The sequence below is a fragment of the Gobius niger genome (genome assembly GCF_951799975.1).
Source record: "Gobius niger genome assembly, chromosome: 8".
Lineage (NCBI taxonomy): Eukaryota > Metazoa > Chordata > Actinopteri > Gobiiformes > Gobiidae > Gobius > Gobius niger.
In genome coordinates, this window is record NC_136859.1 from 14134586 (window position 1) to 14162021 (window position 27436).

Consider the following 27436-nt stretch of genomic DNA (forward strand, 5'->3'; position numbering starts at 1 on the left):
ATGGACAACAATGCAACGGCAAAGACTTTCAGCATTTGCTCGAACATTTTTTGAGATTTATTTCCAGACTATAAACGTACATGACGAAAAACAAACTTACTCAAGCCAAGGATGTAAAATGTAGGATCTCAAAATGGGGAAAAAAATGATGCAACTTAATCTTTTTTACATGTAACAGCACAGGAAAATCTTAAACTTGGTAAAAAACCTCCCACGCAGGGCAACTATCGTGTCTTTCTTGGCTGCGACACGCCACGCGCTGTCAAAACTTTACAAACTCTTTCGTTAAAGACTTGTGCAAAAGTTTTCTTACAGAGTCCCGTTTACTGGCGACCAGGCAAAAACACTACAATTCCCGTGAGTTGTCAATACGTTAAAACACGCCATGTTTGTAGTTCACATGGCAACCGCTGGAATGCGCTCACCCCGCTAGTTAAACTACATTACCCAAGAAGCAACGCGAACTCATGGAAACGCCGGTGTGACTTCCGTGGTCACCGTGAGAGTTGCTCGCCGTCGGTTTCCTGCTGCATACAGAAGAGCGGCGACGACTCTAGAGAGGAAAAATTCATCAACCTCCCCTACATTTCTCCGTGTACAATGAAACTGCTTTCAGAATCTCCCTCTCTAGATGTCCGCTTCATCCCGGTTGTATTACTGGTACGTGCGATGCTTAGAAATCGGTCTTTCTTAAGGTTAGAGCAGTGTAGCATTAGCAGGGCTACAAGCTAATTAATTTGGATATCCAGGTATGACTGTCTTTAAAACGTGTTGATGCGAGGGATGTCCAGGCAAAATCAATGCATCAATGCAACATAAGAAATCTTGCAATACACCTCGAAATCGGATCATTCAGTGTGGTCTACTCATACATTTTACCAATTTGAGATTTCCAGTGGCAATGTCAACTCCTTTCTTAAGTAACCGTGTTGTATATTTGTGGGATACCACGACTTATTCAATATGTTCTTGTTGTTTCCTTACAAACTTGCAGATTTATTAAAAAGTGCGAGCAATGAACTAAAATCCAAGGCCACCCAGATGTTGTTGGTTGCCCTTATGGCCGTGCCGTGGTTGTACATAGAGTGTTTTATACTCAACAATATGCTGTGGTTTATTCTCATGAGTAAAAAAGCTATATAAAGTTATTTAGACATTTTCTTTCTATGGTTCTGTGTGATGCTCGCTGGTAGGTGAATTCCTCTGTTGTGGCTCATTCTGATTGGCTCAAAACCCGGAACTCGACACAGCAGCACAACGCAGCTCCTCTAGTGATCTTTTTTAGTATTGGATTGAAAGGTTTCTTGTGTTTTTAGAAATTACATATTTACCTTAACTTGTTATGTTCAAAAAACATGATGTATCTGCCCAGTACTAAAAACTTACTGAAATAACAACTTGAGAAATGTTGCTACATGTTTAGAAGGGAAATTGAGTCCTTGTCATGCTTTAAATTCCTGGCATTTTATTGAGGTGGGGATATAGAGTGGATTAGTTCAACAATAGGCGAATTACCATTGCATTTGTTGTAAAACTGCCAAGACCTGATGCTTTCTTCAATCATCCGCAGCACAAACACACACACACATCCTGTATAAAGAGGATGTTGAGTTATCATAAATATTTGCTGATGATGAGTTGGGGATATCACTTTTTGCTTCTTGTTTCAATTCAGTAGGATAAGTGTCTTCCATCTGAATGCTGACAAACGTGTCTAACAAGTAAAAACAAGCTTTCAAAGCATATATGAGCTCAAACCTGTTCGAGGGGTCTTGTTTTAGAGTAAACACTACAATATGAACCCAACGAAGAAGGCGGTTTAAGATGTGGCCAAGTAACGTTAGTAAAATGACTCTTAGTACTCAAACAAGAATATTGAAAGGTTTTGCTTGTCATGGAAGCCCTTTGTGGTTCGTCTGCCCATGAGGACCCATCTACACACTGTCATCTGAAAGCTAAGAACCTTCCCTCTTTGAGCTTTAACTACTGGAGGCTGCACTAGCACCAATTAGGACCTGATTAGGACAACTACTGGGATTGTGGCAGTAGCAGAGAGAGTCCATTTGTGGTTCTAACTGGTTTTAGTCATAGGATTTGGCCAGTTTAGTGGGGAACATTTTGCTTTCTGATTGGATGATTGTCTTGAAAAGAAAAAAAATGTTAACTTAAACATTTTACATCTTGTGTGTGTAATTGTTATCAGTAAAATTAACTGATTTGAACATGCCAACCTTATAATAGTGTCTGCATACATTGGTGAGTGAATGGGTGACTGGTTCTTTACTGTAAAGCGCTTTGGGCCTGATAAAGGTAGAAAAGCACTATATAAGTTGAGGCCATTTACCATTTACTGTATACTAGTCCACATGTATTGTTAAAAAGAATTCTACACAAAAAGTAATTTATGTTTTTTTAGTTATGTTTGTTGTGCGGTCGGATATTTCCTTAATCACAACAACTGCCTCATATTATAACCTCTTAACCGAGCACATTTTCTCCAGTTTGGCTTTACCCAAATCTAAAAACTTCTTTATTTAAGCGTTTATTGGCCAATGTAACGCCTCGTTTGAAAGCTAAGACCTGCCAAACTGATACAAATTGAACTTTTTCCTTGCGTTGTTGCCGTGTTGTCACTTTTTGAGTTTTTTCTCACAGCTTTTTTGTCACATTTGGTAGCATTTTTTGCCACTTTTTTGTCATGTCTTTATCACATTTTTGTCACTCTTTCATCAGTTTAAAAAAAAAAATGTTATTGTTGCTTTTCTGCGTTTTCATCCTCGTTTTCGTTGCTTTTTTCAAGACGCTTTTCGATTTGGGTAAAGCCGAACTGGAGAAAATGCGCTCAGTTCAGGTTGTGGTTAAGAGGTTAAACGTAGACTTTAATGAGCTCACACCTGGTCTAAGTTTGTGTTTTTTTGGCTTATTTCATTGTATTTGGCTTTGTTCTTGTAGGTAATGGGCCTCTCTACCCCTGGTCAAGCAGAAATTACCAGTCTGGATTCCGCCAACATTGATGACGTCCTCAGTAAGATCTTCTATTCCTCACTAGTGATGTTTCTGAACACAAACGGTTTGGATTGAAATGTCTGTAGCTACTCTTCCACACATGGAGGCAAATCAGTCTTAGTGGTTTTAGCTTGCTTTTCATTTCAAGATGAAGCCGATAAGATGTCCTTGCACTAAAATGTGGTTACAAAATAGTTTCCTTTACTTGTTATCTGTACATGACCAAATTTGAAGTCAGTGACGTGCCCATTGACAGTGTGGGCACATTTAATAATGTCATAAAGTGACTGTCCATAAATGTATGACATTCTTTTAAGTCCTGTTTTGTTTCTTTCTTTTTTTTCAGTTTGCATTTATGTTTAATTAACTGAATAATTACTGCTAGAAGCAAAATGCATTTCAGACCCTAATGTATTGACTGTGTTTCCTTGCAGATAATGCTGGGGTGGCATTAGTGAATTTTTATGCAGACTGGTAAGTGTTAGTAATACCACAAACAGCCATTAGGGCGGTTTATCCTGCTTTTACAGTTTAGATACATCTCTGGACCATATATGGTCATGTTTGAAACAATTAAGGGGGAAAACAATTACTTGCTTACTACTTTAAAGGGGCTATATCATGCTATTTTAGCCATTCCAAAGTTAAGTATAGGCATTTATATGATATATTGTACCTCTACCATTATGGAGCACTCATATTTGTGATAAATATAAGTGTTTTCTGGAGGTATTTTTCAAACCCGGAAGACACAACGCTTCGATTCAGTTAACTCCGCCCCCTCTCTCCGCACATACAACTTTACCGTAATATAAATAAACAACAATAAGTGAAGTTACTTCACGATGCAGTTATATGGAGTTGACATCTGCAACACAGCTTCATAAATGGCTAACACACATGCTAATATGCTAACACACAAGCTAACCCGCGTTTGGATTGACTCACCCTCTGCTCCATCGCTGTTTACATTATGGGACTCGCGTTGGTTATAAAAGTTAATCCACTTTGGTTCTGGCGAAGGTTCCCCAAACATCCATCAGTGACAATCACAGAAAAACACCATTTTGGCTGATAGTCGCTGAATCCCGGAGAAAAAAACAGCTGAGTGGCCTCTTCCTGAAAAGGGTTGAATATAAACTCCTCGTCCTCGTAGCCAAACGCGCTTCTTTTTCTCCGTCCGTGACATTATCGTTAGTTAAGAATAAAAAACAGGTGTCCAGAGTAGGTAACGAGCTCCATCGTCACAGCTGCAGCGCAAACATGACTGATCTGTTCAGACGCGATGTGTTTGTTTTGGCCACAGCTGACCTGGAAGCACTTCGGGCACATCCTTTTTTTTTTTTTTTTTTTTTTTTTTTTTTCATTTTTTACTCTTTGTTTCTCTCTTACGACAGAAATAATGAAAAAGCTGTTTTACAAATTAAAATCAGGCCGTAAGCATAGAATTGAGACATTACATTACAGATGTCGAGCACTTCCATTCCGTTGTTACGACACAACTGAACACTCAGTCGTTCACGAGGAGAGGGAGGAGCAGCTGCTCAGAGAGCAGGATTCAGGAGGATTACTGAGAGCTGCGTGAATGAAGCCGCAAACCACTCTGGGGGTGTTTTTGATAAGGAAATAGCATAACAACATGGCTAAAAGCTCCAAAAAGTCGATTTTGCATGATATAGGACCTTTAACAAATACTGAATTATGAATATAGTTTTCTAGTAAATAAAGATAAAAAGACATGGGAAGGAGCAAAGATGTTCAACAGCCCATAGATACACAAAAAAACGGAGAATGCTAACATGATGCTACATGTTAGCGTTGTGCTAAAGCTAGCTAGCGCTTGCTATGACTGCCGTTTTTTAGTTTCTACTGAACAATCTGCTGTGAATAAATATCCATATGGACCTAATTTACACTTCACTTTCTTTGTATGTGACAAATAAGATTATATTTCGCCAGAAAATGGCTAAAAAGAGTGAAAAACTGTTTCCCATATGATGATATAGTTTTTCATGCATTTTTCTAGTCTAGTCTAGTCTAGTCTAGTCTAGTCTTACAGTACTAAATATAGAATGAAATAATCCCCCCTCACTGTGCTTCGATGACCTTGTATTTAACTATTTTCACTAGGGCTGCAACTAACGATTATTTTGGTAATCGATTAATCTACCGATTATTTTTTACGATTTATCGATTACTTGCTTGGCTGTGAAAGGTGCATGGAAATTGTATTTTTTCAATTTTTTTATCACATAAAGCTAAAGTGGCACGGCTTAAGGACATGTTGATGGAGTAAACTTAAAGTAAACGTTTGTAGGAGGCTCTTTGTGCTAATTCTGCTTTCTGATTGGACGAGACCAAGACAGATATATTTATGAAATTTACAATGTACAAAACACTGCAGACCCTAACTTTAAAAACAAAGTAGGTTTTCATCCAAAATACATAATTGTCATGTCTTTTTTGCTCTATTTTAGTCTGTGTTTACTAGAAAACGATTAATCGATTACTGAAATAGTTGACAACTGTTTTAGTAATCGATTAGTTGTCGCTTAATCGATTAGTTTTTTCAGCCCTAATTTTCACCAAATAATTACCTTTTTATTTGTGGAAAGTATTTCAAAAATCAGTTTTTTTTTAACTATAAATCTGCTAATCACACTGAATTCAAGTTTGGACGCAGGAATGAACTTTGTGTTGATCTAAGATAACGCAGACTCTGACTCACAATCAGCTCAGCGTGTCTAAAAACAAGACAAATCTTATTGATAAATTATTGAACATCGATAACCAGTCGTGGAAAGTTTTGGCCTCACATATTTATCAACTCTTTTTAGGTGTCGGTTTAGTCAAATGCTTCATCCGATATTTGAAGAGGCGTCAAACATCGTGCGGGAGGAGTTTCCAGACACGAAGCAGGTGGTGTTCGCTCGCGTGGACTGCGACCAGCACTGTGAGTTTAACCCTTTAGCTCTGTATGGGATTGTTGCAAATATGTTATTAAAATGATTATAATTACGTGGTGTGATGTGGAAATAACCTGATATCCTCCTACATTGCCTGATTTGTTTATTTCAAAAATTGCATCTCAATTCCCATCAAAGCACAGACAGTTTTTATCGTGGCTTTCAGACAAACCCGCCTCGCTCTATATGAACCAAAGGTAATGCAGCGTCCACGCATTGGGACGTATTGGCAGCTCATATGTACACAGAGATGACCAGCACACCAAAGCGCATGCAGACACATAAACCGTCCGTCCGTCCGCCTTTTGAGATAAAGCAAATTAAAGGGAATTATTGATGACCTGCAAAGTGTTTGAAGACTAATGACAAAACTGCTGCTTCCTGTGAAGACTTGGGGCTTAGAGACTCCCCGCGGAGAGATTGACACCTGCCAGACGCGCACAAACACTCTGGTTCACTGTGTGCGCAGAGAATATTTACTCTTGGCGGGGGGCGGCTTTAATGTTGGAGATCAGAGCCTGGCGTTGACTGAAGCCTCTGTCTTCAGTCCCAGGTTTAACCAGCGTTTGTGTCACCGCGGCCTCTCCTCATCCACAGCCATCCCCATGTGTTTTACTCTGCCCCGGCCGCCTCTTCATCAATTGATTCCCTCCGCTTTTGCTTAAATAAACTTCACTTCTTTTCCCCTGCGCGACTGGCTTTAGAGGCGGGCAACACATCGTCCTCAACGTGGAGTCAAAATTGCTGTTTTTTGGAGAGATGTAAAGTAGGAATATAGAAAATCTCAGTAATCTTAAAAATCAATCAAAAGCTGCACTTAGAGCTGGTTGAAAATAAGAAGTAGGGGTGTTATTCTTCCTGAAGCGATGAGGAAAAGGGGGCAGGCTACAGAAGCTCCTTGCTGTAATTTTTTCCTTTCACTATTTTTATTTTTGCCTTATTCTTAATATTGGAACTGGCTCCAAAAACCCAGCAAAATTGCTAGCATGAACGATCTTCAGTTAGGTCTTCATCCATTCTTAATTTACAGTCTATGGGTGCTCAATTGGACAGTGGTGACCCAAAGCAAGGAGTTTAGATCTCCTACAATTTTTCATTTCTTCCCCCAATTTGTTTTTGTGTTTTTCCCCCCGATTTTCCCAAAATTAAAAAAAAAAATGTAATTCTTTTTTTCCCCACATTTTTCCACCTGCCCATGTTTTTTCTAAAATGTTCTTAAAAATCTTAATTTTTCCCACTTGTTTTTCCCAATTTTTGCACTTTTTTTCAAACCCCCAAAATGTCCCCTTTTTCACTTTTTTTTCATCCTGTGTTTTCTTTCAAGTTTTTTTTTTTCTTTTAAATTTGATGACCAACACTCTCAAAACTTGAATATATAGATTTCATATTTCTTTTCGGTACCTGCTTTCAATACTTTAAATTTTTCAATACCAAATAGTACCTAAACCTTTTATTTCTGATACCACACTGGTATTGTTTAACGGTACCCAGCCCTACACATGACATGAATGAATAAATCCATGTCCAGGTGGCGTTATAGACGATATAGAATGTGATGATGTCCTAATGTCAGGTGGAGGGCAGGTGCCAATAATGGCTGTTCACTGTTTGACAGTGTTTGGATTCACAAACCTGATATATTATTTTAATGTCTGAAAGTCCTTTCTATAGAGTTCGGGAAATTCCATAGTTACCACGGAGATCCGCCATCTTTGCAGCTGTTAGCATACATTTCATTGAATAGCAGTAGCTAAAAACAGTATGTAAATAGTTAGCACCGTTACCATCATAGATTTTTCAGTTGCTCCTCAAGGCTCTTTATATGATGTCATGTGATGCAACCTATTTATCAGTAAAAAACAATGTTGAATTTTAGAGTGTTTAATGTTTTCTTTGTACATGGGCAGTGGGCACAGATGATAAATATTAAAACAAATACTATACTCTACCTGCTAACCTTCACAAAGACATTTACGTGGCTATTTTTGAAGGCTTTTACCCGGATAATAAAGTATTTTTTGTCATCATTTCCTGTCCTAAGCCGAGATAGCCCAGCGCTACCGCATTACCAAGTACCCAACGCTGAAGCTGTTCCGTAACGGGATGATGATGAAGAGAGAGTACAGGGGTCAGAGGTCAGTCACCGCCATCGCTGACTTTATTAGACAGCAGCAGGTCGACCCAGTGAAGGAGGTCCTGGCGGTGGAGGAGTTCAATGCTTTGGATGTGAGTATCCCAAAACCACTTTTATAGCACAAATGATTATAACATTTTAACACATTTGCTTATTGTTTTAGAGGAGCAAGAGAAATATCATCGGATATTTTGAAAAGAAGGACACGGATAACTATCGCACGTATGAAAAAGTCGCCAATATCCTGAGAGATGACTGCACTTTCCTGGCAGCGTTTGGGTAAGACTTTAGTTAGATAAAATGTTTACTTTGACCGGATTTTGCTTTTTTATTTTCAGATTCTTCTATGCATAAATCTTCTATCTTTATCATTCAACAGTGTGCACATTTTTCTTGCACCTGATTTGGTGATTAAGTGCCAGATAGCATGTGCAAGCTGGAAAATAATATTTAACTCTTTGTGTCCATGTTGAAATGGCCTGTATTTCAGTTTTTAAAAGCCCCAAATCAGATATGTGAATGAGAGAACACCGCGTAAGAAAAGATACACAAATGATTCAGCTGCTGATACACCTAAACATGTGCTATGGGTTTTGCCCATGAGCAAACATTACAATTGCTGGGTTGCAGGGGACAGCACAGCATTCTAAAGGCCTATACTGTTATATAGAGGAAGAAATATTTTGTTTTTTAGGAAAGTTTAGGTTTTGTACAGAGAGATCATGGACCCAGTGACTGATATTAATGATCGTTTTTTTAATTGATATATTTTCTTTTTAGCTATGACTTGTGAAAGTGTAATGCTGTTAATATCAAAAACTGCAACCCAGCAATAGATACAGACGGCATCTCGCCATAGAAGGGGGCGTGGCTTCGCCGAGGGGGAAAATAGAATCTTTAGAGAAACACAATTTTCCACTCTTTTTAGACATTTTCTGCTGGAATATCAACATATTTATCACACATAAATAAAGTCAAGTGTAAATCGGGCCCATATGGATATTTTCTCGCAACAGATTGTTCAGTAGAATGACCCCCAACTGTGTATTAAGAAGCAGCAGAGTGGTTAGCACTCTCACCTCACATTAAAGGCCCTGGGTTAAATGTCCGGGCCAGGCGGGTGTTTTCTTTAAAGTTTGTATCTTCTTTGTGTCTGAGATTTTAGAATTTGCTCCAGATACTTTTGTTTCTCCCCTTCAACCCATTACATGTGTCATAACGAGGTAACGAGGTAATCAGGGAGAATGAATTGGACAAAATCAAAACCGTAATAATGACTGAAGTCTCCATCAGGTTAACATGGTATGACATGCTCTGAAATGATTGTGATTTTGCTAATAGTTCTACAAATAAATGGTTTATTGTGCTCTCAACTGTTATTGCTCCTGGATAAGGCTGGATGATGTGGCAAAATCTCTTTTTTTTTTTCTCATGATCGATTTAAATTTTCGATTAGATTTTTTATTTTTCATAATAATATAAATACATGTTGCAAATTCATGAACTTAGACGTATCTTTTATACAAATCTCGGCTCAAACAAAAACAAAATCTTTCCTCCAGTTTTATTTAACACCAACTTCCATTGTCTCGTCCAAACTCCAAAACCAGGAGCTGTGTCTGCCAAAGACATGTCTGTAAACCTGTCGATTATAAAGTCCTATGACATTTATTGATGGATTATTGAGGATGGACCAAAGTACAGATTGTGATATCGATTAAATTTCGATTAACTGCCCAGCCCTTCTCCTGGACACGTTTAAAGTCCGCTACATAAACTTAATCATAATCAGAGATGAGAGTTATTAAAATAAACTTCCTCTGCCCTTTACCTTAACTTACCTGAATTTTTCGTATTATCCAAGTTTGAACTAAGACTTCTGTCCACCTTCTAGTGCCGTTTCCGAGCACGAGCGCTTCAGTGGGGACAACATGATCTACAGGCCTCCCGGAGAGAGCGCTCCCGACATGGTTTTCCTGGGCTCCCTCACCAACTTCGACCTGGCCTACGCTTGGACTCAGGACAAGTGTGTGCCCCTGGTCCGAGAGATCACCTTCGAAAACGGAGAGGTGTGTGCCCTACTTTCGATACTTGGAAGACTGCCAGTGTGATCATAATTTATTGCTGTTTGTAGTAAAATGATGAAATATAGATGCGCGTACAGTACATAGAGTATGCAGGGACCATCTGTCTAAAACACTTCCATCTACCAGCTTTTTTTTATCTTTCTATCAATGACCAGGAGCTGACAGAAGAGGGCCTGCCTTTCCTCATCCTCTTCCACGTTAAAGAAGACACTCAAAGCTTAGAGACGTTTCAACATGAAGTAGCACGGCAGCTTATTAGTGAGAAAGGTAAGTGACTTTGTGTGTGGGTCATGAGGTATAACTCAAAAATAATTTAAAATTGAGAAGGAGAGCAGCCAAGAAGTCTTTGTAGGAACAGAGAAAAACAAAGGAAAGCAACATCTTCTGTCAACATGAACTAATGTGATGTCATTTTCTCACAGAAGCATCAACATTTTTGTTCACTTACACAGACATGTTGTTGTCAGGTCAAAAGACTTCACACATTATGTAAATATAGTTAAGTCTGTGGACCCAGTGTCTAAACAAGCGGTGAGGACGAGGGAAAACTTTTGTGCATTTCCGGTTTCTGAGATGATCTGAAATGCCTCTACAGCAGTACTTGAAGCAGAACTAACTCACGGTCTTACTTACGTCCCCCCAAGAGACCGTAAGCGACCCTGCAGGTGTCGTAGCATATAACGTTTTTTTACTCATTAATTGTCCGTGAGAGAAATACAAAAATACAACATTGACAGACAAAGGGAAAGAGGGATATTGTATATTGTGCCACAACTCAATTTCACAATTTTTCTCACTGAAACGGGGCTGTAAATACTGTTTAAGTGGCGCTAGCCCACAGTTAGCTTCGCCCGTTAGCCTGTTAGCTTCTTCATGATTCCATTAGTGTGTATTGCACCTCCGGGTCAGAGGCAGGGAAGTTGAAAGGGTGGTTTTCTGGCCAGAGACACCAGGGGGAGATGAAAGACCCCCCAATCATCCCATTAACACTTGTATTACCCCCAGAGGGACGACGACGAAAATGATTTATTAAAGGCTGTATACCTGATTTGTTTTTAAATTTCAAACAATGTAACAGGAAACCACTAAATTAAAATGTTGGTTGTGGTACAAACTCTTTGTAGCATCCCAGTTCTTCACAGGGACATATTATAGTCACTTACACGAAAATGCTAGAAAACTATCCTGCGAGTTCATAAAATTGATACAAATGCTTTATAATTAGATCTACAGTGTTTTCCCCACCCATGTCTGAGTTTACAATATACTAAAGGAAGACAAAACAAATTTCATTCCATAATAAGAAAAACAATCAGTTATAGCTGCTTTAAGGCAAACAAGTTACTTAGTTCTTCTTTAACTGGTTGATTGCAGTGTTTTTAGTGGGTAGTGATATCTTGCACTGAAAAAGGAAGTCATTTTGGCACAAGCTACTTTATAGCCTCATAGATGTTACACAATAAATGCAGGTGAGACCCTAATTAAACCGTTACAGGCTGATAATCCTCCGACTAAAAAGCCACAGGTCGGACTATTGTTGTTGGATCTATACTGTACTGTATATATTCTAGGACATTAACCCAACTCCATTGAAATAAATGTCTGAAAAGCTGCTCTCGTCTCCTCCACAGGGTCGATAAACTTCCTTCATGCGGACTGCGATAAGTTCCGCCATCCTCTGCTCCACATTCAGAAAACCCCGGCTGACTGCCCTGTCGTCGCCATCGACTCGTTCAGACATATGTATGTCTTCCCTGAGTTTAAAGACGTCTCGTAAGTATTTCTTATTAATGTCTTCCTCCACTTGTGAATCATCTTTGTCATTTTTCAATTTTCAAGAGGAACAATTCCACCAGTATGAATGTTTTGATTACTGAATCTAATCATTTAAAATGAGGGTACATTTATTACATACTCGCAGTGCTACTCTACGAACCGAACACTAAAGAAATGTCACACCTCCTAAAATGTGTCCTCTATGAATGGGCCAGGACACCGGAGCTAATGTGACATGATTTGGCACGTGCAATAAGTGCTAAACTAATCCAGTCTAATCTAATTTAATCTTATTTATTCTGCCCCCCCCACGCCTCTCGCTGGCCCCCAATCTCAGTCTGATCAGACAGAAGCCCCGAGGACTGACCAGCACAACCTAATTACATCACGTCAGCGCCGCATGTGGCCCAGCTGTGATTGCATTAGTGCAGTGTATGTTTAAATGTATAGGCGTGTGACACGGGGTTAAGCCAGAGACCAGCTCCTGTTATGACGGGACAACAGCGTGACCTGTCATCAATGAGCAAACTTCACTGAGCCGTCTCTGCTGCGTGTGGCGGGTCTCGAGGGAACACCATGAGCCACACAGACCACTTTGAAACGCACTCCAGTTTTCCAATTTATGAACCCAAACTTAAGAACTATATAACTATAATGGCATAAAGTAGATAAAAATAGAATGTGATAAATTAAACAACAACTTCCGGGAATCCCACGGCCACGACCCTCGGCAACAAAGAGGCAGGTATTTGTTGAAACGTGGCTGAGATGCGGCGGTCGCACATGTATCAATCGATTCCACTCCGTTGTTTGCCCCTTTGAGCGCCGTTACTAAGGGAGTGGCTTCACGTCAACGCCTCGCTGACGATGGTCCGACCGTGAGGATGACTCATCATATTCCCACATGGATTGACCAGATCTTGAAAATCTTTGAAATGTGCTGGAGAAGGCTTTGTACAGCGGTCACACTCTCCCATCATCAATGCAAGATCTTGGTGAAAATGAGCACTGGGTGTTTTGACCTTGCAGAAGCTTGTTGAAACTCTGCCACAGCGACTTAAAGTTAAAGGCGTCCAATGAAATGTTAGAGCACTACTGATCTTTATAAGTAAAGAGAAATAAGAACTTCCATTCCATATATGTTTCAGTATCTGTCATTTTTCAAGTCCGATTTGAGACATATGCAGATCTGTTTATAGTAAGGCCCTGTCCATACGAAGTCAAGCAGAAGACCAAACGCAAAGATATTTTATCAATCCAGTGTATCGTCTATATGAGCCCGGCGTTTTGGGGGTCTGTAAACGAACATTTTCCAAACTAGCTCCCTGAGTGGAAAGATCTGAAAACGGCGTTTACGTGGCGTCTTTGCAATTTTTACTAATGTGATGACATCACAGCGCCAGAGTGGTGTCTGTTATCCATAATCTACTGACCTTATAATGAGTTTTACTCCTGGATCTATGATGGTTTCACTCCGCTCCTCTTTGCTCCACTGCAGTCCATGAGCCACAGGTGACAAGTAGAAAAACACAGCAGAGTGAGTCTGTGTTTTTGGACTTACGGTAAAAGTCACTGACAGGTTTTTCAGCTTTAATCCTGTTTCGTCTGAAGAATAAACTCGCCTCCTCGTCTCTTCTGTAGATCGTAAATCCTTGAATCAGTTTCATTTTCACTGTTTACACATTCCACAAAAGTTTACTGCACATGCGCCCTCTACATCTTGTTCTATTATCTGTGTTAGCGTCACAGCGCCTCACACAGGCCTGGCAGATGAATTGTGCCGTTATCACAGACCTGAGTCGACCCATGTGGACGCACACGTTTACAAAGCTGGCTTCATGCTTACAAAGTTTCTGAAAACATAAGCATGTTGTATTTGTGTGGATATAGCCTCAATAACATAATGGCATTTGTGTCTGAACTGTAGCGTTCCAGGTAAACTGAGGCAGTTCGTGCTGGACCTTCACTCCGGAAAACTGCACCGAGAGTTTCACCACGGCCCAGACCCCACAGAGAGCACGCCAGGACAGGTCAGACACACACCATAAACTCAACAATAGAATCATAGTTGTATAATTGTCTTAAGTACGCGGTAGAAAAGAAAACATACAAACTGAACATGACCAGATATGACCTCAACAACCCACATACAAAGTGTAAAAAAGTCCATCATGTACTTTTCCCCATCAGGAGGAGATGGTGGGAGAAGTGGCCAGCAATCCCCCGGAGAGCTCCTTCCAGAAACTGGCCCCGAGCGAGACGCGCTACACCATCCTCAGTCGGGACCGGGACGAGCTGTGACCGGACAGTCCCTCTGCGATCCTCCAGTGAATCAGTGCCAGTGGTCAGGGTGGGACAGGCCGACCGCACAGAACAACACCCAACAACCCTTAGCGAAGAACCAACGAGAGCTACAGCAGACGAGACGCGGGATAGAGACGACAAAACTAAACGAGAAGAAAGAACCTGAGCAGTCCATGACACAAACACGTTGGAGTAACCTCTATTTTCATAACTTTGATGTACTATTTTTTGGGGGGATCAAAAGGAAAAGGGGGAATGAAGAAGGATGTGTGGGATATGTGGGGTGGGGGTGAGGGGCATTAGAAAAGTGTTTTTACTTTTATTTTTGGAGCTTGTAAATATGTTTGTGCTATATGGGGGATTATTTTTGGCCTAAATTAAATGCCGTTTTCTTTATTTTATTTCAGGCTTTTTCATGACTGGTTTTGTAGTTTGAAACATGTCACTCCAGTTTTACTGTTCCTGCCCTCGTGAGGACTCCAGCCGGTCGAACAGGAGACAGTAATCCAGTCTCTCTGACCTCTAGGCTACATCTCAATATGACCAAGCTCGTTTTTATACACGGCACAGTCGATGGCAGACCTCCTCATGAAGTCCCCCGAACACCTCGTGTGTCTGCACATAGTTCTGAAGTAGATTTTTTTATAATGCAGAAGAGGCCGAGCTCTTCCCTCTGTCTGGTACTAGATGTTACAGATGTGCCTGTAAAAAGTAATTCTTAATGATCAGAGTAGGGATCTCCAACCGGTAACTCCAGCCTTTTCCAAGTAGCTCCTGTAAGGTTTTCTGCATTTCTACAAAGAGTTACATTTGTCTTGGCAAAACAACCGTGTCACATCTTTCTGTGCTTTTTTTCTTCTTCACCAAATTATTGAGTTATGAACACAACCTGCAAACAGTTTTGATAAATTGAGGCAAATTTTAGGCATGAGCAAAATTAAATTGTCCTATAGTTACTCCAATATCTTCAGAGCATAAACGCTTTGCCATTTTATCAGCAGAAAAAAGGCTGGAGACCCTACACTGCAAAAAGTAATTTTTAAGTAATATTTTCTTGAAATAAGTACATTTGTCTTTGATTTGAGAGTCTAATTTCAATAAATCTGTCCATGGGCAAGATATTTACACTTATATTAAGATAAGATGACTACAAAAGTTTTATTTCAAGTAAATTAAGATTTCTCATCTAGTTATGGCTGTGGTGATTCCTTTTATCTTAAAGGGACTATTAAAAATGTAAAAATATGTATTTTCCTCCCCCTTACATGTTCCAGCCATGTCCTGATGTGTAGAATGAGCCCAGACCTGTTCACCACAACTGCCTCTAAAATCATGAACTGTCACTCAAAAAGGTGTTAATTCAGGTCCGAAGTGCCGTCATGCCCGAGCTTAATATAGAAACTGCAGTTACGTGCATGACCTGAGGTGGCAGTAGTGAGTATAAAATGGCAAACTTGCATCTAGCCCCTTTAATTTAGGTATAAATATCTTGCCACATGGACAGATTAATTGAAATTAGACTCTCAAATTAAAGACAGATGTACTTATTTCAAGATGACTTTTTGCAGTGTGTGATGGAGTGAATCTTTACTCATTTAACTGAGACAACAACTTGTACATATTGTATTTGAAGTAAGCCAGCATTTGGCTCGTCTGTGTGGTAGTGTCTGAAGCAGACTCCCTTTGCATCAGTGATTAAATGGTAAATAGACACTTTTAAGTTGGAGTACATTTTCGGTACTCTTTTGTGAACCAGATTACTTTGATCTAGTTCTGTTCACTCGTTGTATGAGTGCCAAACATTAGCCCCAAAATATTTATTTTCTACTTGTCACTTTGTAAATACTGATATCTCCAGACACAAAGGATTGAGAAGTTTAAAGATGAATACTTTTTACAGGCACACTGTTGTTCATTGCGCCTTGAGCTGATCTCCTGGGAATTAGTTTGAAATGTTTTTAATCTGTTCTAGATTTATAAATGGCTGTTGTTTCGCTGTGAACTGCTGTTGTCATTATTCCTGGATGAAAACACAACCATTATGCCGTTAAATTCATTTCATTTTGAGAAACATTGTAATTTGTTACTTAAAAAGCCTCTTTGTACAATCAAATTTGTTACATAATTTCAGCTGTGTGAATCCCATTTTGGCCATTTGCAAAGTTTTCCTGTGCGTCCAGCCCAGATGACTGTATAGTGACATATCTGCGAACATCAGTGAGCAACAGATGAAGGGCGGGGAGTGAGTGATGCCATTTCTAAATCATCTCGGAGGGGAAGAGGAGAAAAGAAAAACTAAATTAAAAAAAACATTTTACAATATGTTGTCTTGGCACATCATTTATTTACATAACGATTTACATTTTATTTACATTTGTCATAAAAAGTGCTCAGTGTTATATGCTACAGCAACAGTGGCACAAATGCAGTTTGTTAGAGATACTTCAATTGGTGGGTTGCAGGTTGTGATGTCACCGGACCCAGCGGGGCAGGAGCCCGTTTTTCCTATTAACAGCATTACACTTTCACAAGTCGTAGCTAAAAAGAAAATGTATGAATTAGAAAAATTATTAATATCAGTCACTGGGTCCATGATCTTTCTGTGCAAGACCAAACATTTCCTCAAAAACATAATTTTTCCTCTATATAATATAGGCCTTTAGAACGTTGTCACCTGCAACCCAGCAATACAACATGATGGTGTAAAGTGCAGCAACAGAAGTTTACAGTTTGAAGACAGTTATTAGGAGTAGCTTTGGAAAGTGATTGTTGAATGTATTAGTGTAACACATCGACACAAGAATCGACAGAATCGCATCTGCTACTTGGACACCACTGACAATTTTATGTTTAATAAGGCTTTGCAAGTGAAATACTGTTTTTTTAAAGGCAGACCTTGGCATCTTGAGTTCATTTGGATTTAGTCGTTGGAAAATGCCACGGGTAACTTTAGGTCATTTTCTGTAGGGAGCTCTTCTTCAGACAGAGGCTTGGTTGGTGGAGCAGTGAGCTGTTTCATCTGTAGATCTAAATTGGCTTTGCGATGCTTTTGGACCATGTTACCACCAGCGAACCCTAAAGCCCCTCCTCCAACGGCAGCCGCCAACCCTGCGGCTTTGAACCCCACCAGAAGGCCGAGAGGACCTGCTATCACTCCCCCGAGGAGCGCCCCTGCGACTGGCAGCACCGCTAACTTGTAGCCCACAGCCTAAAGAGACAGGAGATATCAGCGGTTCATTTACACACCTTTGGATACATTTGTACTTTGTGGTTTTGATACAGTTCGGATGCTCCTTTCATGATCACACATTATGACAGCAAAGGAGAAAGAAAATAGGTCTGCGTGTTTAAAATGTAAACCCAGACACCTATAGTGGCTTCAAAGCTGCGTGATTATCTTAATTTGGGCCGAATCAGAGATGTGGCCTGTGTCATTACAGCTGTTATCTTCAAAGGGAAAGGTGTGCTGAGCTGATGGCAATTAAGACCTGATGCTCTGGCCATCCTCACGCACACCCAGTTGATTAACGCTAACTATTAATTTAAAGCGGTTCAAAAGCTGGTCCCCACCCACCACCCCCTGTGGCAGAGGGAGTTTTAATTTCATCGGCGCGGAGTTGAAAGGATCGGGACGCAGGAATGGAGGGGGGGGGGGTGGGTGTTGTTGTGTGTGTATAATTCGATTTGACCTGATGACAGATTACAAGCTTTCACATGTTAAAACATCTGACAGGCTCACATCTGTGCAATCTGTCCAAGCCCCAAATACAAACAACACCAGCGCTTATTTGGTACAAATCAATATCATAAATACATTCTAATAATCATTGCCTATTTGAGTATTTGTCAGACAATTCAGAGTTTTGTTGAATATATTTAGGGCCACGTCTTTGAATTACTGAGAGGTTAACACCATGAAAGAAGGATGTCAAGCTTTTCATAGGTTTCGCAGATACCACATAAAGACAAGCTGGGTTATTTATTTGATATTTACTGAGCCAGAAAAGTGAAACATTTGCAGGGCCCCCACAGGTGACCCTATTGTACGTGTTTTACATGTAGAAGCAACCTGCCTGAACTTGTATACTGTGCCTACTTGGTTTAGCTATACTATAGGATCTAGCAGCAACCAATGTATAAGCACTTTAACCTCTTAACCCCCGCCTTCACCAAGTGCATTTCTCTCTGATCTTCATATCGGTTTTACCCAAATCTAAAAGGTTGCCGCCTATAGGCCAGTGTAACGCCTCATTTGAAAGCTAAGACCTACAAAACTGATCTAAACGGATTTTTTTCTTGCATTGTTGCCGCGTTTTTCATTGCGTTTTTGTCACATTTCTGCCACATTTTTGTTGTTTTTTGTGGTGATTTTGTCGTTTTTCCATTATTATTTTTGTCGCTCTTTTGTTGCATTTTCATCCTCATTTTTGTCTTATTCTTGACACTATTTTGGCTCTTTTTTCAAGAAGCTTTTACATTTGTGTAAAGCCAAACTGGAGAAAATGTGCTCAGTTCAGGTGGGGGTTAAGAGGTTAAATATCAGAAAATGTGCACACATTAACAACTATTATACATTTAAAATACATGTCTTTGTTTTTAATTGTGAATAAATTAACATTACAATTGAATTGTTACTATAAAGTCTTTCTTTTTGACCATGTTTTCTTCATCTTTGAGGATACCATAGATGAATGAGGGTGTCTTCCCCCACAGCATCCAGCGCATGCTAACTGAAACTTGTTCATGCTGGCAATGTGACTGGATTTTTGGAGCCAGCTACATAATTTAGACTAGACAAAAAAGTTTGAATGGAAAGTCTATAATAAGGAGCTTAGAGTGGTATAAGATGAGAAACTTGGCTGATTTGTTTCAGTTTTGTGGCTAGAACTTCATCAGTCCCAGTGTGTAGCGCTTGGAAGGCGGGTCCATGAGTTTGCATTTGGCCGTTAGCGCATGTTCACAACAGAGACACGCGTTTTGAATTGACAATGGGATCTGCAGAAAAACTATTAAGCAGTCACTCAAAGCCCTCTTTAATGCTGTCCACACAGAGGGGCCCTTGTCTTGTCGTCGCCCCGCCTGGCCTCACCTCTCTATCACTCCATCACTCTGCCGCCCCTCCGCTCCTCTCAAGCTCTCTCCTCTTTCTATTTCCTTAATTGCAGCTTTCCTCCGTATTGGAACAGATCAATAGGGACAAGCGCTGTGGAATGGCTGGGAGGCAAAGTGCCATCGATCTCCTTATCTATTTGCACACACACACTGGCACACACACGCACATCAGACTGTCAGGATGCACGCGCACAGACCCACCTTCCCCAGGCTCCGGGTCCCCTCCTCCACGTTGGCTGCGGCCGTGTTGACGTTGTCCTCGATGCTGTCAATCTTCTCCTGCTGGGACTGAAGCGCAGGGGTTAGACACACTCGAACACATTAGAGACATCACACTCACAGCCAGCGAGGCAGAGGTGCGAGGAGAAGCAAAGTCCAAGGCCAAGAGGGAGAGGGCGGGGGGAAAAATCAGAGGAACAGGAATGTCTGGATAACTTGATCATCTAATAAGAAAATAGTAAACTTAACTGTAATCATGTTTGACATCAATACCAGATTTTCAATGCCAAAGGGAATAAAAAAAATCTGTGCGTATTTAATTTCTTATTTGCAAACACTGTATCAAACAGAGGAATGAGGAAGATTTCAATATTCAAAAGAAAAGACACAACAGGAAACTTTTGAGCAAAACATTTTGCACAATTTCAGCCAATACAGCAGCTGTTTGTGTGTAAGACCTTGTTTTTGTATTCTCTACCAACTTATGCAGGAAAAAGAAACAGTCAAGCAATCTTATCATTTCCTAAGAAATTTAGATTTAATCCCAATTGGAATCCAATCTAATGACACTATTGGCACAATGACTTTTAATGCAAAAAGCAAACACAAAGTGAAATATATTGTTTACTTCTTGAATTATTATTAACAACATGTAAAACTATACTATGTTGATTGACGAGAACAATATGTGGAGTAAAAATATTGGCAATATTTTACAGATTCCCTCAACAAACGCACAATGAAAACACAAAAAAAGGTTCCTGAGCGGACACTGACCAAAAAACAGATCCTGACTGTCCCCTGAGCCAAAAAACGGTGAATCTTTAATACCAAGATCTTTTTTCCCTCATTCCTCCTACATTTTCTGTTTTTTCTGATTTTACTTTAATGATACGGCCCTAAAGAAAAAATGTATCCTTTCTGCCCCGTTAAACCCCAAGTTATTTCCATCTTTTTCCTCCAAAGTTGCGTGTGTGTGTGTGTGTATGTGTGTGTGTGTGCGTGCGTGCGTGTGTGAGTGTGTGTGCGTGTGCACGTGCGTGTGTGTGCGTGTGTGTGCGTGTGTGTGCGTGCGTGTGTGTGTATGTGTGTGTGTGTGTGTGTGTGTGCGTGCGTGCGTGTGCGCGTGCGTGTGTGTACTCGCTCGTGCGCGGAGAGGCGAGCATTGTGTCCCTCTCATGAAATATTCAGAGTGGCAGCTGTCTCTCTCTCTGTGAGGCCTGAGCGGACACTGACCAAACAACAACCAAAGCATCACAATTCTGCAAAGCGCGTGTAATTCTTCCTCCACATTTGTCCGTGCGCGCGGAGACGCTGAAAAATCCACATTTCAGATCGAGCTGCAAAGACTGAAGGAAATTTGCTGATATTAAATCTAATCACAGTGTGAGCTCGCTGACATTATTTAGTTACGTCTATAAAGATTTAAGAAAACCAGCATTAAAGGCACTACACCAGATTTTTTGGTTTACAAAGAAAGAAAGACGGATACATTTTATGGAAAAGCTCAATCAACATGAGGACAGAAATCTCCAGCCCAATTTGTAATTTGTAATGATAATAGATTGGGTAAGGAATAGGGCTGCACAATATATCGCAAAAAGTATCATATCGCAGTATTAGGTGAAGCAATATCCGTATTTGGAAACTCAACAATGCATTCAACTTACAAATGTCTAAATTTGTTTATTTTTGTTTTGTTTTGGTCCTGATGCAGTGTTTTTTTAAAGTTTTCTTTTGACACAACTTGTAACAGTTACTTGTGATTTGGGTTCAATAGAATGGACCATATTGTGTTGAAATGGTTTAGTAAAATATCGCACTAATATTGTTATCGCCGTCACAAGTTGCTTCAATATCGTGCAGCCCTAGTAAAGGATTTATCTTATTCTACTCTGTCACAAAATAAAAACATATCACAACATGATCAGGCCCACTCCCATAATGGCATTTTTCAACCAGAACATGTCTATGCACTTTCTCTCCCCCCCTTAACCCTGTACGCATCTTACCCTCATAACATCTCCGCTCTCTCCTTTTCCCCTCCTCTTTCTCTGTTAATCTTTCTTTTACTCATCTCTACTTCCCTAAGTCCATCCCTGAGGATACGCCGATAATCTGAGCCGTCTGTTCTCCACCTGTTTCCGTGTCTCCCTTGTTCCTGGCTCTTCCCTGTGGACAGCGACGGTGCACTCTCCTCCAGTTCTCCCTCCTCCTCCTCCTCCTCCTCCTCCTGTCCGCTGCTCTTCAATTTCTCCTTGTGCCTAAGAGTGCAGCCTCAGGGGCCCCGCAGTAGACTTCTCAGAGTCTTCTCAGAGGACCTCACCGGGCAACAGAAAACACACACAGCCTAACCCTTCCTGGTTACGTTGCGCACAGACCGGCCTTGTTTTTGTTCTCATGTACATAAAAAAAAATCTACGGCGGGCCAGCGTGTGAGTGCAGCAGCAGCAGCAGCCGGCGTGTACACAATGAGATTTATGGTGGATACTTACATGGACAAGAAGAGAGAACTCCGTCACTAAACCGCCCAGCTCCCTCAGATCCTATTGGGAAGAAATGTAATATTTTTGTGTGACAGCAACAGTTGTATTGTTTTACACATTTTTAGATTTTAGAGTGCTCCCATCAGCAAAAACTCAATGCACTTGTGGTACATTTGAATTATCTAACCTGAGATTGATATTTTATGTTTCTGTTGGATCAGTCAGATGCTAAGTTGGATGGTTAAAAGGTTTGGGACATTTTGTTTAAACCTCGACATGGGGGTTGGGAGGAGGACAATATAACGGTCTACAACAGTGTGTTCTGCTCTTTAACGTTTTAGGTCTGTTTGCCTGATACCTGAGCAGATGTGTACCTTTTACCTAAAGATTTACAAATTAAGCATTGCCATCACTCACTCTGACTCTGCATTGGGTGGGTGCAGTGCTTTGCCCAAGGACACAACTGTGTTTGAAATGAAACAACTGTATCTGTGGACAAATACTTTAACCACTGAGCCACGTGTGCCTCCCCAAGTCAACACAGTGTTATGTGAGTTTACTACATAAAATGCTTAGTCACACTCACTACACTACATTTCACTGTCTAATAAACAGCTTAATTTCAGCCATTTTCACCACAGTCCGTTTCCTTGGCCCACTGCAGACACTCAGCAACACACCACATTGTGTTGCCAGAATTCTGGCTGTCGAGGCCACAGTTTTGGACCTTGTAAAAATCGGTATGCAAATCCTTGTGCAAATTTGGTCTGTTTTTTTGAAAAGTGCTATCAAGTATACTCCAGTCATAAAATAACACAATCTCAGTTGATCAATTCATTCTGCAGCAATAATAATGCTGAGTACATTTTGATTCAGTTTGTAATTGAATAAGTGTCTACCTCTTCTAGGTTTTCCCAGGACTCAGCAGCAATCTCATCCGCAGGAATGGCAGGAAGCTGGATTTGCATTTCAGACAGAGTTTCTTCATCTTTGTTTATATCATGGGGGGGTGTGGGCGAATAAGGGGCAGGTGAGTGTGTGGACTGGGGTTCAGGGGCGGGGTGCAGGAGCAGAAAGTCCCGTACGGCGGCAGCCGCTCTCTCTCTGATCGGACGGACAAGCTTCTCCAGAGCAGAAGCATCCTCCACTCGCACACGGCTGCACAGCGTCTCCATCTCTTTCACGTTTGCTCTCAACTGCTGTGGGTGGGATGAAAAGCAAATGATCCCAGTCATTGTAAGGCAATAATTATGAAAATATACACTGATGATGTCATTATCTCAGATGATGGGCAGCTGCTAATATAGAAGAGGTACAAGTGCTGAAATAAATCAATATTTTTTGATAATGTCACTTTTTTATGAGAATATACTATTACATTTGATTAAAAAACTTTGCACTAGTTGTTTTTTCCAAGAGGATATTTTCAGTAATTAGAGACATTATCCATAAACCAGGTCAAAATACCCGTTATAAGACAGTTACAAGGCACATTTCAAACAATTGGCTCTTTTGAACGGTGATGGGAGGATCAATACCAAAATATTGATATTTCAATACTGGAGCCAATATTGAAAGTATAACAATACTTTAAATATTTAGACTCAAATCTATTACATTGATTGGGGGAATTTTTCTTTTTCTGACAATTTCTATTGTCAAATCCCAGCCATAGTTTTACTTGTATCAGATGCCCTGTAAACACAACCACGTAGGTTTCTTCTACATAGAAAAAGCTAAAATAATGTGTCGAAAAAACAGTCTGCAGTACAAAAGCGGAAAAGCTAAATATGCTTTGTCGGATTATAATACAACTAATTTAGTAAATATAATGCATGCCATGGAATTGCGACACATCGTGTGTTACCCTGTTTACACAATCTTTGAACTATAGCAAGTTAACACCAGTAATCTTTTACAATCCAACACTTTAAGCAAATTCCAACATATGTACTTACATGGTCACTAAAGCAGCTTTTTACAGACGTCGAATGTTACTATGCTCTGACTAAACTAACAGTGGATGTGTCATAATAATTACTATATCTTACTATGTTTCAATATATGGAAAAGGAACAAATATCTTGGGACTTAAGATTTATTTATAATTGCACTAGTGGGGCTGTCTCACAACTGTAGTACAACAACAGGAAGAATAATGATCATAATGAAGCACTAAAATGCCTTTTTGTTTATCAATCTTCCTATTGACCGCATTGACTGCAGCTCATGCTAAATTTAAGATATGATAAAGGACACACACAAAAAGAAACATTTATTGTTGCAGCAGTCACAATGGCCTTTAGTACTATCACTATTATCACTCATTGCGATATTCTCAGCAACAATACACTGCACAGGTTTATGTGTCCGGTCGTATTTGTGAAGTGATACACCTGCCTCTCTGATGTGTGTATGTGCGTGTGTGAGGTTTGCTGGGGCGTCGGGGCGGGCAGTATTCTGGGGGCACAAACCCCACGGTCCTGCTGTGCCCTGAGGGTGACAGGAGGATTACAGCTCAGTCACCAGCCCCCAGGCCACATCACAACCCGGGCTCATGGGGTCAGCCTGCTGCCAATAACTATTTCTCCTAATCACACAGCATGAATAAACATCTCTGAATTGGCTGCTTCTCAAGGGGGGAAAAGTGCATAAAACTAAAGGGGAAAAAAACGCTGATTAACGCAACACTTGATCACTTGGGTCAGGCACCTGTCAGATTGCAAATCAACCTCAGTCAAATGCATTAGACATTTTCATTTTCAGCAAATGTACGACTTTTTAAAGTACCCTGTTATTAGAAAACAGTAGACGTGGTATCTCAGGATAACTACTCCCATCTCTGGATTAACACTATGAAGACATGAAAAGGCACTCTGGCCTGATCTCTGGGGTGTGTGGGGAAATTGTGAGAGGATGGACGTGTGCCTGTTTGGAGATATTTCACCTTCAAAGACACCGAGGCTTCCAGGCAACAAGTCCCAAAGGCCCCTCACACCCACTGCGTAGTATGTGAATGGGTAAAAACAGAAGATGCTGGATGTGGGGATTGAATATATACACAATGTCCAAAAATGTGAGTTTTTACAATAAGGACAAAAAAAAAATACTGAACTCACACCGTAAACCAGGGGTAGGCAAGTTTGCGTCGTGGAGGGCCGAACCTCACCATTATAGCCTAACGTAAAGAACTGTTTTTCTGCAAATGCCGAGTGGTTTTCAAGTGGTATTGGCTTCGGGACCCACCATTACCCTCGGATGACAAGCCACGACCCAAATACAACTGCAATTTGTCATATATCGTAATATTTCATTTTAACAGACTCTGGTGTGTTTCCATGCAGTTTCAGATGAAAAATAAATAAATGAATAAAAAAAAGGTTCCCTATAGGCCCTCTGAAAATGGTGCAACAACCCGCTTTTAGGTCCCGACAGTTGAGAATCACTGTTTTACGTTACATATGACCAGGTGGGATGTTCTGCCAGGACATTTAAAAAAATACTGCATTTTTTAGTACTTTAACAGGTATTTGATCTCTTATTTGCATCATAATATTTCTCAAAATCATCTTAGGGGCCAGCAAAACTGTAAATTTGAGTGCTAAGATTCTGGGAGCTCGTCAGACTCCACTTTCTGACCTGTATTCTGGACAGGTGATGTGGAAGGCTCTGAGTATTCTTGCTAATGATGCTCATCCTTTTCATGATGAATTCTGTTACTTGCCTTCAGGTTCGAGGCTCAGGGCTCCATTGGTGGGAGAAAACAGATACAAATACTCCTTTATACCTGTAGCCATCTCTACTCTAAACTCTGACCATAAAAGGAGTAAACAGGCATCGAATTCTGTGTGAGGGGAAGTAGTTGTTGTATTCTCTTGTCCTGTTGTACATAAAATTGCCAATGACTCTGTTGTTTGTGAGGTTTGCACTTCGGCATCTTGTTGGACTGGTGAATGCATGATGTTGTTTTTTTTTTTCTTGTCTGTTTTTATGTATCCTTGTGCTGCATGAAAAAAAGTGAATAAAGTGAAGTGAAGAGGTTTTGTCCTGGAGGGCCGGATTTGGCTCCTGGACGTTGCCAACCTTTGCCGTAAACCATAACTCTAGTTGAATGTAAAAATGTTTCTGTAGGACAAAAACTGTACCACAGATGACCTCATGTATGACAGCACTAGTACCTGCACAGTCCGAATGGCATTGATGTGTTCATCGTGAAGCTTGTCCCACTGTTGGCACTGCTGAAACTACGGGGAATAACAGGTGTTAGACTGTGTCATATAGATGGTGCAAATGAGGGAGGCAGCTGTGAACCTTTAAAATGTTGTTTTGATGTTTTTGCAGGCGCTCCAAGTCCGTGGGTATTGCCACCTTAATAAACTTGTGTACTGGCGCCTCCAGACGCCTCAGTGTCAGCCTGTTGTTTCCTGCAGCCATCGGTGCCCCTTCCGTTCAGCTGCACCCACAGAAACAAAGGTGTTAAGAAGCTTCATGCACTTAACACAGATACGTGGATCTTCCATACTTCACAAGTTCAAGACAAGTTTAGACTATAGAAGTAAAAGCAGCCTATTGTTATGACTAGATTACTTTTTGTTTTCCGTTTCCGCGACCCCCAAACAGTTTATTGAGAAGAGCGCCATATGTTAAAACATAATCTAAATTAATGTATCGTCTTTTGCCGCCACTTACCGATAAATGACAAGGCACAAAACCTTTGAAACAATTCAAGGGCTATTAAATTACAGTCATTTTTGCGCTGCCATTAGATTTGTAAATTGTCATCATCGTTTAACGTTTGTAAACAAATGCGTGCGCCCTTTAATACCTTCCGACGTCTCCGTAGTCCCGGCGGTTCTAGTTCCTCTTTAAACTCTTTTCAGAAAGGAATATATTAATATGGCCTTGTAAAAGTAACAACTGTAACAATAATTCTAATATGTCTGATCTATACTTTCACTTTAGCCAACTTACTGTAATGTATTATTATTTATGATCATGGACGAAACTTTATGTTCTAAAAGTATTCATTAGTCATATTGTTTCAGTTTTCATAGACTGGTTTGGCAGGGTTGTGTGAGCAAGATCACAAATATGAAAATATCGTCGACATTTGTTTTTAAAAAATGATGTGGTAAACACCAGCTCAAGGACTTGGGGTTCCCCCTCCCTCAACTCTGTTATCGATGAAGAAGTTTCCATTTCCTCTCTGTACCTTTTACCTTTGACATTTGGGCCAACCCCACATGCTCCATCAGGGACCACACAGTACCAGTAAATGGGGCTTTCCCTTGGTGCTGTACACATGCTGTGTGTAGGCGTCTGTGTCCACTCCAGGGGACTCCCAGA

General features: G+C 40.5%; 2 protein-coding genes across 2 annotated transcripts; one reads left to right on the plus strand and one right to left on the minus strand.

Moving 5' to 3' along the window:
* Positions 1–504: 504 nt before the first annotated feature.
* Positions 505–15178, plus strand: erp44 (endoplasmic reticulum protein 44). The gene is made up of 11 exons (XM_079561670.1): positions 505–660; positions 2953–3025; positions 3441–3480; positions 5844–5959; positions 8014–8198; positions 8270–8385; positions 10001–10175; positions 10349–10460; positions 11825–11966; positions 13897–13999; positions 14160–15178. Exons 1-11 carry the CDS (start codon positions 601–603, stop codon positions 14268–14270), a joined length of 1233 nt encoding a protein of 410 aa, XP_079417796.1. The 5' UTR covers positions 505–600; the 3' UTR covers positions 14271–15178.
* Positions 15179–16970: 1792 nt separating this feature from the next.
* stx17 (syntaxin 17) lies at positions 16971–26567 on the minus strand. The gene is made up of 6 exons (XM_079562328.1): positions 26402–26567; positions 26269–26334; positions 22990–23289; positions 22100–22150; positions 19587–19673; positions 16971–17481 (listed from the first exon to the last, which is right to left on the minus strand). Exons 1-6 carry the CDS (start codon positions 26522–26524, stop codon positions 17194–17196), a joined length of 915 nt encoding a protein of 304 aa, XP_079418454.1. The 5' UTR covers positions 26525–26567; the 3' UTR covers positions 16971–17193.
* Positions 26568–27436: the final 869 nt, after the last annotated feature.